Source organism: Chelonoidis abingdonii, chromosome 23 (assembly GCF_003597395.2).
Source record: "Chelonoidis abingdonii isolate Lonesome George chromosome 23, CheloAbing_2.0, whole genome shotgun sequence".
NCBI classification, from domain to species: Eukaryota; Metazoa; Chordata; order Testudines; family Testudinidae; genus Chelonoidis; species Chelonoidis abingdonii.
Genome location: NC_133791.1, coordinates 17,470,452 through 17,485,812, shown reverse-complemented (window position 1 = coordinate 17,485,812; position 15,361 = coordinate 17,470,452). Strand labels below are relative to the sequence as shown.

At 56.2% G+C, this 15,361-nt stretch overlaps 1 protein-coding gene across 2 annotated transcripts in view; it reads right to left on the bottom strand.

The window, feature by feature from the left end:
- Positions 1-12,559: 12,559 nt before the first annotated feature.
- The window catches only part of LOC116829010 (anoctamin-7-like), a 33,734-nt gene continuing 30,932 nt past the window's right edge, over positions 12,560-15,361 (bottom strand). The window contains exon 22 of one of the 2 annotated variants that reach the window (XM_075060244.1): positions 12,560-15,117. In XM_075060244.1, coding sequence (XP_074916345.1) covers positions 15,091-15,117 — 27 coding nt within the window. In that variant the 3' untranslated portion in view covers positions 12,560-15,090. The remainder of the gene's footprint in view (positions 15,118-15,361) is intronic. The other variant, XM_032787583.2, reaches the window with a different exon arrangement.

Sequence of the window (15,361 nt, the reverse complement as noted above, 5' to 3'; positions counted from 1 at the left end):
AGCTGGGCAGGCTGGTTCCCTGAGAAAAAGCTTTCCCCTGCAAAAAGTACGTGGGTGTCACCCACAAACACGTTATGGAGCGGTCGCAACGGACAGCCCCGATCCCGGGGTGATGGGCCCTTCCGAATCCTGAGGAGGATGGCCAGGGATGACTGACTCAGAGCCAGGGCCCTGGTCGCTTGGCCAGGGACATGTCTCTTCCCTGTCCCTCGTGCACTGAACAGAGTCTGACTCCAGAGCTGGCCTTAGTCCTTCCTGTGTTTACATGGGGGAGTGCGAATTAAACACCCACCCGCCAAATACCACTCCTGCAATCCCCACCACCACTTGTGCCAACCCCTTCCCCCCAAGCGCCAGGAAACCAGCCAGGCCTTTCCCATCTCCCCACCACTGGGTCTGCACCAGGAACATGAGCTGTGTGAACTGACATGTTGTAATTAACACGTCATCATCTGAATACCCCCACCACCACCAGCAGCAGCACCTGGTGCAGACACAGAGGGGAGTGTTTAAGCCTAAGCCTGGGTGAGCTCCATGGGCAGTAGCAGGGACAGGGGACAGCTTCCCAACACAGCACCTAGAGGAGTCGTGTGTGAGCCCCTCATCAAACAACCGTGACCTGCTCTCCGGTTGGCGATGATGTTACATTCACAGCACACAAAGAAGTTAGATGAAAACATCAAAACACTCCAGCTGGAAGGGTTTGATGTCACTTTACTTTATTTCATAGAATCCAGATTGCTAACGCACAAGAACCCCAAACCAGAGAGAGACAAAGCAGGCTGCTCCCCAAGAGAGGCACAATTCACCCCACCTTCCTTTAGGCTGGCTCTCTGCAGACTGACTTCTAAAACTGGATTGCAGGCTTCCCTGCAGAGCCCCCTCACCTGCAAGCTGGGCTAGGAAAAAACCTTAGGATTTAAAGTGTGACAGCCTGTAATTTTGACACAGTTTTCAGTACACCACAATGGGAATCTCTAGTAAAGCCTTTGTTCCCTTTAACAGATGCTCTTGAAATCATAGAGTAACTGAGCTAGTGAAGAGGCCCTCCGGGATTCCCCAGGGGAACCCTGTGAGGAAGTAGCAATTTGGGGGGGTTCAGAAGTTGTGGCCACGATTTGTTTAAGTTGTGGGTTTGGTGCGGTCAGTTCACGTACCACACACAAACACACAAACAAACTCGCCAGGGCTTGCTATTGGATCCCTGCTTTCCAGATGGATTCCCAGCATCTGTTCAAACACACGGGGGGTGGGGGGGAACATGCAAATAATTTCCTAGCGCCTTTGTGGGATTCAAACAAGTCCCTCTATCACTATCTGGCAAGTCATCACTTGCAATGGAGCGGTTTCCATATCTTGCGTTACGCATCACGAAACGCAGCAAAAAATAACTACACCACCTGTAATGCAGAACACGCAAAAGGGCAGTAAAAGATTGGTCGCCAAACTGAACAGTCACTACTTACAAAGTCAACCATCTTCTCTTGGTTGTTACACACACACACACACACAGAGCGTGACGTTGTGACCTGGTCACGCACAGGGTTGCTGCACCGCTCAAATTTGCAGCACCCACTGCAGCATGTTAAGCTTGCAGTCCCCCCCCACACACACCAAATCCCAGCCTGCAAGTTTCTTACAACTTGGCCCCACTGGAAATAGCTAGCTCCCCCCCTCCCTCCCAGAGCCCAGTGATGCAGCCACGGAATACAAGGGCCTGCCAACAAACCGGGCTGTGTGAGTGCAACTGGCATCCCCGGGGCCACATCCCCACAGGCACAGCCCACCAGCTGCCCTGTGTGGCATGGAGACGTGGCCCTGTGCCCTGCAAAGCAGGTCACTGCACCCACTGATGGTGCCACGGCTCCCCTGGCTGGGCACTGCGTGGCCCCACAGCCTCCTGTCACAGACTGGCCATGAAATGAGTTCCCAGGCCACAAAACCACACCTGGCACCAACTGCAGGGGGTAGATCTGGGCAGAGAGGCTCAACTCCCCTGTCAGCTCTGTACGGGGCCCGCTGGGGGGCAGCCTGGCTATTCCCCACTGGTTGAGAGTCTGACAGCCTTCTCGCTAGTGGCTGGATCACAGGAGAGGCTTACGAGAGAACTGGGCTGTGGCTAAAGCACTGGATTGGGACTCAGGAGATCTACGTTCTATTCAATTCCCTGGGCCCAGATCCTCAAAGGTATTTAAGGGCCTAACTCCCACTGAAGTCAATGAGCCTAAATCTCTCTGTGGATCCAGGCCGGCCTCAGTTCCAGCTATTTAATTGCAGTGATATTCCTGCCTGCATCCGCCTGGGCTAGTTAGATTGTCAAGACTCTGGGGCAGGGACTGGCTCTCACTCTGGCTGTGTGTAATGCCCACAGACCCCAGGCATCGGTGGGTAGGATCGACCCTAGGACCTCAGTGCAGGAGCTTCAGTGGTTTGAGCATTGGCCTGCTAAACCCAGGGTTGTGAGTTCAATCTTTGAGGAGGCCATTTAGGGATCTGGGGAAAAATCTGTCTGGGGATTGGTCCTGCTTTGAGCAGGGAGTTGGACTAGATACCTCCTGAGGTCCCTTCCAACCCTGATATTCTATGATTCTATGAGCAAATACCCAAGAGGCTGTTAGCTAAGGGTGTAGACCAGACTCATCAATCTCTCTAAGTGGTCTGGGTGTCACTAGCTGGGACACACACCACACCCAGGAGGTGTGTGGGTTACCTGTGCAGCAGCTGGCACATCGGGGCCCTGGATGTGAGCCAGACTCTACAGTAATGAGCTATTTCTGAGACAAGGAAGGATATCAGCCTCTTAACGCCAGCTAAGGGAGTTATTTGGCATCGTCATGGCAAATGCCAAAGAGGGACGTGGCCTCCTTGCGGTTCGAGTTGCCACCCGACTGTTATTCCTGGAGCGCTGAGAGGTAAAGGCCTCTCGGCTTGCAGTGCTGCAGGTGCTCAGACCTGGCTGGCGAGCCAAGAGGCGAGGTCTTGCCCCCAAGCCAAAACACGTGCTCCTGAAAGCGCCTCCCTGTCGCCCACTCTGGAATGGCCAAGCAGGGTTAACATGGGCCCTGGGATGGAGATGAAGGCAGCACTGGCCCAGGCACTGGGGAACGGGAGAGACACGCCTCCATGATTGGGCTGGGAGTGTGGGTTGGGTGCTGCTACAAAGGAGATTTCTGCCCCTGGGCTTCCAGGGGAGCTCCATGCCGGGATCTCTGAATTCAGCCAAGGGCGGTGGGTGAGCTGGGTCTGGCAAGCTCAGCTGGGATGGTTTCTTGTGCTGGGGGAGGTGGTTCTGCTGTGGTCAGTGTGACATTATTGATATAAACTGGGACCATATAGAACATGGTTGCAACCAAGGTCCTGTAGTGGCACCAAATCTTATGTAAAGGGGGTCAGATAAGGTGTCTAAGACCAGATTATGGGTTGCTGGTTATGATTATGGTGTCTATATGTGTGTATCATTTTGTAGTTGAAGTTATGAGTATTGGCTCTATCCTGTCTGTATTTCAAATTTGTGCTGTGGTACTGAGAGACACCCCAGACAAGTTAGTGTTAGCTCTGCTTAGCCTGTTTGATGGCCCATTAAGGACCATCAGCTACACAATCGACCCATTGAGAGGAGGCAGATACGACTTGTAACTCAGCAAAGTGCAGGGACTTGCCCATGTGACTCCAGACTCCAGTTTGCTGTAACTTTCCACAGTAAGAACAAAGAGGTTCTTACACCTGGAAGAGCCTATATAAGACTGATGCCTCATCTCCTTCTGGTGTTCCTTCCTGCTTCCTACCTCTGGGGGGACTTTGCTACAAACTGAAGCTCTGCACAAAGCTATTTAAGGTCCGGCTAGACCGCACCCTGGCTGGGATTATTTAGAGAAAGTGGTCCTGCCTTTGGCAGGGGGTTGGACTAGATGACCTCATGAGGTCCTTCCAACCTTTTGATTCTATTATTCTATGACTCATGACCCATCCCAGCCGGGGATGTTCCAGACACTTGATTTGAACCTGCAGTTTACTCTATCACTGCTACAAGCCTGAACTAAGAACTTTGCCATCACTGGATGGAATTGATTCCATGTAACCAATCCCAGCTCTCATCTCTATCTTTTTCCCTTTATGAATAAACCCTTAGATGTTAGATTCTAAAGGATTGGCAACAGCGTGATTTGCGGGTAAGATCTGATGTGTATATTGACCTGGGTCTGGGGCTTGATTCTTTGGGATTGAGAGAACCATTTTCTTTTATTGGGGTGTTGGTTTTCATAACCATTCATCCCAGGACAAGTGGCACTGGTGGTGATACTGGGAAACTGGAGTGTTTAAGGAAATTGCTTGTGTGACTTGTGGTTAGCCAGTGGGGTGAGACCGAAGTCCTTTTTGTCTGGCTGGTTTGGTTTGCCGTAGAGGTGGAAAAACTCCAGCCTAGGGCTGTGACTGCCCTGTTTAAGCAGTTGGGTCCCGCCAGAACTGCAGCATCACAGTCAGTCACTGGACTTTGGAGAGGAAATAGCCCTCGCCCTCCAGGGTACAGTGAGGTGAGATGCTGCAGAGTCTAGGATCTCACTGTGGGAACAGTTGAGTGGCCACCACCATTGCACGGGGCACATAAGAACGGCCAGACAAGGTCAGACCAATGGTCCATCTAGCCCAGTGTCCTGTCTTCTGACAGTGGCCTATGCCAGGTGCCCCAGAGGGAATGAACAGACCAGGACAGTTATCGAGTGATCCATCCCCTGATGTCCAGGCCCAATTTCAGGCGGTCAGAGGCTTAGGGACACCCAGAGCATGGGGCTGTGACCCCTCTCAGCTAATAGCCATTGATGGACCCATCCTCCTGGAACTTCTCTAGTTCTGTTTTGAACCCAGTTATACTTTTGGGCTTCACAACATCCCCCAGCAAGGAGTTCCACAGATTGACTGGGTGTTGTGTGAAGAAATAATTCCTTGTGCTTGTTTTATACCTGCTGCCTAGTCATTTCATTGGGTGACCCCCACTGTCTCCAAACCAGTCATGATTTCATAGCCCTCTATCCTAGCCCCCCCATTAGTGTTCCCTGGGGATGGGGGGGCGTGTCAGGGATTTATCTAGTGGCATCGGGATATTTTCAGGACATGAAACACGGGGAGCAGCAGGCTCAGCCCTGGGCTCCCAGCCAGCACATGTGCTGCCCACCGGGCCTAAGGGGGTGTGGGTCCTGGAACCCTGCAGGGAGGAGCTGGGAGAACCATGAGGGGTGGGAGGGGGACTCTAGGGACAAAGGGCTGCCTTGGGCTCATGTCCCTTTGGGTCCTGCTCCCTCGCTGCTGGCCCATTTGGCCTCTTGAAGAGCCACAGGAGAAGGAGGGGGCAGCCGCCCCTGACACACACCCCCAGCCACCTGCAGGATCAGCAGCGCCGCGCAAACATCAGCTCCTCGGTGGCACTGCGTGGCCGGGCACATCCCACAGCCCTTGCGGCACATGGATGCTGCTCAGAGGGGGCCTGTTTGCCGAGGCTGCGGACGCCCTGCCAGCCCCTTCCCCACGGGTCCTAGCTTGGAGCTGCGCTGTCGGGCTCTCTGCTCACTGCTTTTCTCCGGCCCCGGGGCTGGATCGCACCTGCCGGCCCCGGCACAGTGGAGAGCAGGATTGGGAGCCCAGGGACACCCACGAAGAAGATCATGCTCTGGGTACAGCCAGGCCCTGTTTGATCCGGAGCTGGCTCTGAGTCGTGCGTTCCCACAGGCAGCCCGGCGCTCGCCCCACGGCGGGGTAGGGGCAGCTCGCTAAAGCTAAGCGGCAGCAGGCTCGGGCAGCGCCAGGTTAGGAATGCCTGAGTCCTGGCTCAGCTCTACCATCCTGCGGGGGGCGGGGAGGAGCTCCCAGCAGCTCCGGGTCCAGGCCCTGCTAGCAAGGGGTGCTCGTTGGAATGGGACCCAGAGTTCGGGGCTACTCTTCCCCCAGCAGTGGGTGCCAAAGGCCCCAGGCCTGCAGGAAAGTTCTGGGGTCAGCGCAGAAGCTGTTAGCAGAGCGGGGTGGGAATAGGGTCACCCTGGGCCGGGAGACGCTGGCTGGGTTGTATTAGGCCTCAGGTGATGCCCATCTCCTTGCAGACCCAGCCCCATGGGAGGCGAGCAGGACAATGGGGCTGGAGCTAGCAAGAGGCCCGTGGCCTGGGGCCAGCTGCTCTCCAGCTCAGATCAACCCTTGCGGCTCCTGCATTGGGCTCCTCCCAGGATCGGCAGCCCGGGGCTGGGTGAGCTCCAGGGACCGCCCGGAGGAGCCAGTGTGAGGGATCCAGGGTGGAGCTTTCCCCTCAGAGCTGCTGCCTGGGCACGCCCTCCCTGCACTGTGCCCCCTTCCCAGGGGGGCTGGAAAAGCCAAGGGGTCCGCCTGTCCCTTTTGTGGGCACTGAAGGGACTAGGGGCGCTTTTCACAAGGGCTGAGCAACCCCTTGCCGGCTGCATCATGCAGCCCTGCTGCCCGGGAGGGGTGGAACCCCCGGGCCAGAGGTGCCCCGGCCCCAGAGCGGAACATGGGGGGTGCTGCTCAGGGCACAGCAGGGTGGTTTGGCATCATGATGCGATGGGGCCGGGAGAGCTGCAGGCATCAGGAGACGAGGCTGGGAGGTGGCCCAGGGCTAGTGGGGGGCACTGCCCTGACATGATGGCACCGCACGTGCAGGCCCTGCGCTAAGTGGGGAGGTGAAGGGCTGCAGGCCCCCTTCGCTCAGTTTCTCATCCCAGCTGGCGGGGAGCTGGAGACCTGAGTCTCGTCCCTGGGGGAGGGAGTCAGACCACGCAGGCGCTGGCATGGCAGAAGCACAGGGGGGCACTCCCACCTCCCCAGGGCTGCATCTAGAGTCCGAGCCTGCGGGGCTCAAGTCCGTCACCTCCCAGTGACTGTGCCAGAGTCTGGCCTTGGGGCTCAGCTTCTCCTGCAAGGAAACCGCGCTCAGGTGCTTCTCTACACCAAGTGGATGGGATGCCCCCAACGCCGCCCCCAGCAGTGACTGCCATCCGCATGTGCCACCCATGGGCACCAGGTTTGTCTCATTTTTGGTGGTGTCCAGAAGGGATCCAAGCAGAGCTGACTCGTCAATAGGACAGACCGGGGCAAGCGCCCTGGGCCCCATGCTTTGGGGGGGGGGGGCTGCTCTTCAGGGAGACGTGGGGTCCAGGGCAATCAGTGGGGGGCTGGCACAGGCAGCAGTGAGCAACCCACCTGGCCCCAGCACGCCCCGCTCGGCATTGCTTGGGGGAGGGGGCGAAAGACAGAACGAGATGGGGCAGGGACTTGGGGGAAGGGGTGGAATGAGGGTTGAGAGAGGGCGGAGCAGGGGTGGGCTGGGGCTGGGTCGCTTGCTGCTGCTGGTGCCAGCCCCCCTGCTAATCCCCCAGGCCACCCTGGACCCAGCGTCATTGGGTCCATAGGACCGATAGGGGCAACCGCCTCAGCCCTGCACTTCAGGGAGATGTGGGGTCCAGGGTGGCCTGGGGGACTAACGGGGGCCTGGCACCGTTTTTGGGAACAGAGCGGGAAGCCAACTTTCACCAATATCCACTGCTTAGGGTCCTGATCCAGTGAATCACTGAAGTATGTCTGTGATGCCATTGAAGTCAATGGGACAACTCGTGTGTTGACACACTTTACTGGCGCGAAGCTTAGGATCTGATTTCTCTAAGCCGAAGAACCAACTTTTAAGACGTTATCTGTGAAACCTGGGGATGACCCAGGGGAGTGGACTTTGTACCCAAATGTTTGACGACGTTAGTTATAAATACTCGGATTGGCACGTCTTCAACAACACACTCACCTAGCTGGCGAGGTGTGACAAAGTGGGGCTGTTCTTAATGTTTCCTCTGAATACTGGGGGGCGGGGGGCAGTTCCTGGCCGACCTTCTGTCTCCTGGCAACTAATGGCCAGAGCCCTGCCCCCCTGCAAGGGGATGCTAAAGGTGGGGGAGAACAAAGAGGTCAAGTGACCTCCTGGCCGGGAAAGGAGCTGAGCAGAGGAGAAGGGGCTGGAGGGGGTTTCAGTCTAGAGTTGGCTGGGGATGGGAAGTGAGGGCAGACGTGGGGGTCTGGCTTGCTGCCCCCCAGAATGGACCCGGCTGAGGGGGTCCCGTTCACTGTATCTACAAGCTCTATTTTAGACCCTGTTCCTGTCATCGAATCAACCTCTGTGTTACTGGCTGGCTGAGAGTTAACGCCTGACTGCAAAGTGGGGGTGCAGGACCCTGTGGCTTCCCCAGGACTCCGCTGGGGCGGACTCACTGTGGGAAGCGCACGGAGGGGCAGAGGATGCTGAATGCTCCAAGGAGAGACGCAGGCGGTGAAGCCGTGTGAGCTTCTTGCCTCGAACAAGTCTGCTCCAAGGGAGAGGAGGCTCCCTAAAGTCCTGACTGGCTTGGTGGGGAGCTGTTCCAGAGCATCGCCCGGTGACACCGTGACGTGAGATACATGCGCCAGTGTTGGCTCAAACAGCCTCTTGCAAAGGCCATTTGTTTGCTCCCTAGCTGGGCTCGATTCCCTCCCGTTTGGCAAACAGGGCTGGGCGCATAACTCTGCAGACGGGTCCCACAGGGCTGGAGCTTTTGTCTGGGTCCTGCCAGTTCCCGCTCTAGCTCAAACCCCAACAGCCGAGCTCAGTGATGGAGCTGTGGGTTTGTCGCTCTTTTCCAGAACCCGGCCATCAGGAAATCCAGGCCGATGGCCCATCTCGCGTCAGCAGGGGAGAGGGCGCAGATTCCCAGAGCAGCCCATGGAGCAATGCCCACCAGGAGGGCCTCGCGTCCAGTTTTTATTCACCCTCCTTGCGCCGAGTGCAGGGGGGAGGGCGGATTGGTTAAACACAGGTGGGCTTCGAGAAACCATCCACACTGCACAATGCCAGTGTGCTGAACTAGTTATGGGATAGCACCATGCCAGGCCTCTGCCAGGGTGGCACCTTCTGGGCCACAGGGGTTACTGACTGGGACTGCGCCAGGCTGCCTGAGAACCAGCTCCGCAGCTCCCATTGGCTAGGAACCATGGCCAATGGAAGCTGCAGGGCAGCACTTGCAGGCAGGAGCAGCGTGCAGGGCCCCCTGGCCACCCCTCTACCTAGGAGCCGGAGAGACATGTCGCTGTTTCCCAGGAGCCAAGGTCAGCACTGTCTGGAGACTGCACCCCAAACCCCCTCCTGCAGTCCAACCCCCTGCCTCAGCCCTGAGCCCCCTCCCACATGCAAACTCCCTACCAGAGCCCCCAGCCCACATCCTGAACCCCTCATTTCTGGCTCCACCCCCACCCTAAGCATCAGCCTGGAGCCCCATCCCATATTCTGACCCCCTCAGCTCCACCCCCCAGCTCAGAGTCCCCTCCTGCACCCCAACCCCCTCATCCCTGGCCCCACCCCAGAGCCTTCACCACCAGCCAGAGCCCTCACCCCTCCTGCACCCCAACCCCCTGCCCCAGCCAGGTGAAAATGAGCAAGTGAGTGAGGTTGGGGGAGAGCGAGCAGGGGATGGCATGAGCAGGGGTTGGGCCTTGGGGAAGGGCCTCAGGGAAGGGGTGTTCAGTTTTTTGCGATTAGAAAGTTGGCAACCCTCGTCCAGTCACTGGTGTTTGAATTAAGCATCTTCCAGCAGGAGAGCAGGGCTGGCTTCACTCAGGTAAAAGCTGGAGATCCAGGCCCCTCGGACAAGCAAATGACTCACCCGACCCCCCACCACACAACCACGCCAGCTGCCATCAGGTCATTCCAGGTTTTATTCACCCTCCTGCAGGGTTGTCCTTAGCCATAGGTAGAACAGGCAGCTGCCTAGGACACCACTAGGTCTGGGGGCACCGCTCTGCTGGGAGCCTGGACAGAGGGGAAGCAGTGGAGCATGTAAGAGCAGGGCTGCTGGGTCCTAGAGAGAGATGAATGCAGCACAGTCTGAGGGAGGGGATTGGCTGCTGGGGTCTCTGGGAAGGAACTCACCTGTAGAGTGACCAGATGTCCCGATTTTATAGGGACAGTCCTGATTCTTGGGTCTTTTTCTTATATGGGCTCTTATTCCCCCTCACCCCCGGCCCCGGTTTTTCACACTTGCTGTCTGGTCACCATAGGTGGTGGTAATTGGTACCTATATAAGACAAAGCCCCAGATATTGGGACTGGCCCTATAAAATCAGGACATCTGGATCTGGTCACCTAGCTGGGAAGCGCGTCTCTTCCCCGGGCTGGCAGTGATCCATCTCATCCGGTAGGAGCTGCATAGGGCAGGATGAGCTGCTGTGGCTTCATGGGTGCCCCATCCCTGAGATCAGATGCTGTGCTAACTTCACCATGGTCAGTTGGGCTGGCGGTGGTGCCCATTGGCATGTGATCTGACCTGAGGGTTTGCTGCTGCTGTTGCCACTCTGCACCTCAAGAGGTGGATTTTGGGGTCGTGCACTTTTCCACCTATCTCCTCCTCTACTGCAGCTGTTGGACCAGCAGGCTTGGGGGTGAGCCAAGCATAAAAGCAGTACTGTGTTTCCATTTAGATTGTCATTTAACAAATTTGGTCCCCAAAAATGCTCGCTAACAATCCTGAATTCAATTTCAATATATTTTTTTTAAAAAAAAATCAATATCTTAGCCAAAAACGGAAATTAAGTTGACAATTATTTGTGACAAGTTTGGTATGGGGAAGGGAGTGGGCCAGTTTTCATCAGATAAACAAAAAATAGACTGACTTTCCTATAGCCCTGTTACTGCTAAATAGAGCCCTCCAACAACTGTAATATGCTCATCTCCTTACTAATGTATAGAGAAGGTCAGCAACCTACGGCATACGTGCTAAAGGTGGCATGCAAACTGATTTTTGATGGCACACAGAGACGGGCTGAGCAGCTGAGCCCACCACTGCTCTGGGGTTCCAGCGGCTGCCCCATTGCCACCTGCGGTCCTGGCCGCTGGCCCCACTCAGCACCCACTACTGGCCTGGGGACCCCCAAGGAACCCCAGGCTGGCAGCAGGCTGAGAAGGCTGGCGGCTGAGACCCTGACTGAGCCACTCAACCGGCTATCGGCCTGGGGTTCCATTCACTCAGCTGGTAGGTGGGCTGAGCAGGACTAAATTCAAGGAAATAGGAAAACAAGAGCAACTAATGACAAAGTGCAAGAACCTAGGGCAGTGGTCCCCAACCTTTTTCATCTGGCGCCCGCCAGACAAAGGACCGTTGCAGCGGACAAGCATCTGCCAAAATGCCATCAAAATTCGGCGGCATTTAGGTGGTGACACCACTGGATGACGCTGCTTATCGGCAGCAAGCGGCATCATCCAAAGGTATCACCACCGAAATGCCGCCGAATTTTGCTGGCATTTCAGCAGATGCTTGTCCGCTGGCCAGTGCACAGGTGCACTGAGAGGCCCCTGCGGGCGCCATGGCACCCACGGGCACCACGTTGGGGACTGTAACCGGGCGGACTCACCCCCGCGGCACCTCCTACTGGTCATCCTCAGGAATTAGCTCAGTCCAGTGTCCAGAGCGTCCTCTGCAGGCCAGTGATCTGCCTTCCAGCCCCATGTCCCTCCTTGGACCCCGGTGCCCCTTTTACATGGGGTTCTGCCCCCTGGCAGTAACCCCTTTCTCTTTGGGGTTTCTCCTTCCTGTGAACCACCCCCCATCCCCACTTTGCCTCAGTGTCTTGGCAACTGCCCCCTCATTAGCTAGCTCCACACCCTGGGGCAGACTGCAGTATCAGCCACTCATCATCAGCAAAGGGGTTTGGACCTGCTGCCTTGGCCTACCCCTAGGTTGCACCCTGCAACCCCAGTACCTCCTGGCCTAATTCTAGGCCACAGCCTGGGGCTTCCAGGCAGGAGCTCCCCAGCCTTTCCCCAGCACTGCTTTACTCTAGGTACCCTGTCTGGTTTCTCAGCAGCCAGGCCCTTCTGCCTCTACAGGCAGAGGAAAACTCTGTGCTCCTGGCTTCTCTGCCTTTTATAAGGGTCTGTTGCTCAGTTTGGGGCAGGGCCCCGGCTGCTGCCACTTCCCCCAATCAGCCCAGCCTAAAAGGCTGCTTTCTCCAGCCCCAGCCCCTTCTCCGGGCTGTTTTTAACCCCTTCAGGGCCGGAGCAGAGATCCACTCTGCTACAGGTACCCCAACCTAGAAAGCCTCCCGAACCACGGCTATTGTTTTGATTTAAATGGACTTGAACTGTATGAAGAATTGAGTATACTGTCATCCGTGTTGCCACATGCAAAATCGATGATGGACATTGCACAGTTTACTCATACCAGCAAACTTGTTGACATATATCCTAATGTGTACATTGCCACTCGTATTCTACCAACAATTCTGTAACAGTAGCATCAGGAGAACGGAGTTTCTCAAAACTAAAGCTCACTAAAAACTATCTCCGCTCTACAAGGAGTCAGGAACACTTGAGTGGTCTTGCTATTCTTGCAATCGAACAAGCCATCACTTTGTCTTTGTCATACGATGACATTATTCCTGATTTTGCAGCCAAAAAAGCCAGACAGATTGCTTTTAATTAAAAACTAATCCTTGTTTCAATACCTCTTCATATAAATTTCCAATAAAATGTTGACAAATTAAAAAGAATTATATTTGCATCATTCTGTCAAATCAGAATTTTTTCTTTAGTGCTAGTCCATCAGCATTACAATGTGCATAACTACTTTAAACTGGTTTTAATAACATGCATGTGGCAAGTTTTCCAATAGTGTAAGCTTATGTTTGTGTTGCTAAGAGCAAGACAGGCACAGGGGCACCAGTTTAATAATCCCACCGAGGGCACCATAAATCCTAAGGATGGCCCTGCCCTCCTGCACACACAGCGTGACAAGGAGCTGCGTGGCCTGGGGTGCACACTCCAGGCAGGCCAGGCTCGGCGGAGTCGCTAGCCTTACGTACGGAGGACTTGGAAGACGCCGCAAAGCTTGGCACGCCAACGATCGCATCTGACTTGACCCTGCTGCACCTCCCATTGGTGCCTGGTGGGACTGCAGGTGACCGGGGCAGGGAACGTCCTCACTCAATGGCTCCCCTGGGGAATGTGCATGCACATGGAGGAAATTCAAACCATGGTAGAAGCTTTTCCATAGCTTTGAAATGATCCTCTCCCTGCCCCTCTGCGGACTGGCCTGGAACAGCTGCATGTCATTGGTGGCTACAGCTTGGAGCCGGCTTAACGGGCAGGGAGTGCGTGGCCCTGGCTCCCCCCAGCCCAGCCCTGTGTTGCCCCATCACCCTGTCTCATGCATAAATGGAACTTGCTCTAAGTGGCAAGACACGGGGGGTATAAGGGTGGTAGCTTTGTCAGGTTATTAGATTAAACATGGTCAGCGAACACAAATAATTGAAACGAGGAGTCTGGTGGCACCTTGGAGACTAACAGATTTAAGGTGCCACCAGACTCATCATTTTTGTGGCTACAGATTAACACAGCTATCCCCTGATACAAATAACTGGGGGCTTTAGGCTCTGCCCATCTCCATGGGAAAGGCTGGATTTTAGTCATGCTAAAGCTGTGCTTTTAGCTAATGTGCTTCCAGCCTGAGAACGTAACCCCAGGTCGTGAGTTCCGGTTTCTCACGCTGTGCAACAAACAAGTGAGCCAAAGTACAGGCGCGCCCGTAAAACGGCAGAAATGATTGTGCAGTCAGGGGGTCTTGGCAGTTCGGTAACCAGGCAGTCCCTAGGCAGTTCAACTGTACGGATGTATAGGGACTGTTAAGAAATGATCAATGCAAATGATCCATGTTAATGATCGGCAGTTTGGTTGTGGACCCCAGGCACAGATCACGGACAGGGACAAATCTTAGCTGGCCCCAGAAAGGGATTGAATATGGCTCTGCAGCCCAGTCGTTACAGAAAGGATGAGGCTAAAACCATCTGGTTGAAGTCACTACATTTCAGGTGCGTTGGGCTCCTGATTCAGGGCTTCTGAGGTGCTTCATTTCCCATGCATCTCGTTAGTGCAGCCACGCGGTTCCGGGTCAGTGGGCTCCTTTGGGCTTTATGGAGCTTTGTGCTCGTTATTATAACCGGGCATGTGCTCCTTGGGGGTCTAACTAATTGTGTCCCCTGTTGTGAACGGAGCCGGTACCCTATGCAAAGGGAACAGTCTGCGTGGCCCAGTTTGGGAAGGACCTGAGCTCACCCCTAGCGCTGGGGTGGGGTCAATCCACCAATAGTGACAGCCTGGTTCTGACACGGGGCCAGAACGGGACAGACACAGAGGCCTGGGTGTAGCACTGGCTGCTGGCATCTATTGGCTGCCCCCTGGCTCCCCTGTCCTCCTCACACCCCTTGCAGTCCCAGCCCCCACAGAGGCCAGCCCTGCCCGCTCTGGCCGATCTTGGCCCAGAAGGGATGTGAGCTGGGGCTGACAGATGGATTCCACTGAGAGCCTTGGGAGGAAGGAAAACCCGGCACAGGGTCTCTGTCCTCACGGTATCTCTGTGCGGCCGTGACAGGAGCTATGGGCCCACCGGGGCTCAGCCCAACCATGTGCATGCGGGGGGATGCACAACAGGGCAGAACGGGGGTTTCTCGCCGTGCTTGCAGTGCATTTCTCCGTGCACCCTTCCAGCGGCTGCTCCATGCCCAGGGCCGCTCGTCTCTGAACGGGGTTACCTGGGCCTGCCAGCCAGCCCCACTCACAGCAATTAATAGGGTCCCGCGGCATGGGCCAGAGTCAGCTGGACACGTGGGACCCCCGCTGCCGATTGCCTTGGAGTGTGAGCAGCTTTGGAGGCAGCAAAGCATTCACAGGTTGGGGGCGAGCAAGGGGCCCGCTGGGCCGACTCAGCCAGGAGTGCAGCAGCAGCCAGCTCCAGCTTCCTCCTCGGGACTTGGGATCCTCCCCACATGCCAGCTGCCTCGTTACCTACACCCAGGCCAGGCACACGTCTCCGGGTCCGATGAGCCTCGCCCTGGCACGCTGGAGGGCGAAGGTCGTCCAGGGGGCATGGCTGGGCCATTGCTGCTTTGCTGGCCCCTCTGGATGGCTCTGGGTTGGCAGCTTCCCGCCCTGCCAGTGGGACATCACCTAATCGAGTGTGGAGGGGGCCCGGTCCCAGCCAGCTCTGCCTTCCCATCAGCCAAGCCGCCGGGGGCTGCTCCCGCTAGCTCATGCTGCCGGATGAAAGGCTGCTTGCTGCGCAGGGTGGAGAGGGAACGGCAGGGTTAGAATTCAACCGATGGTATCGGCTGCAGGCCCGACCCCGCAAGCGAGGGGTGGGGGGGCCCCTTGCGCTGCAGGATTGGGCCCACATGGTAGCACTGTAATTATGGGGGGTATCTGGGGGGGAAGGGGGTAATAAAATCCTGCGAGCAGGGCAGAGGGTAAAACGTTGGTGCTGGCGCCTCGTTCCAGCTCTGCAGGGGGACACAGACCAGGG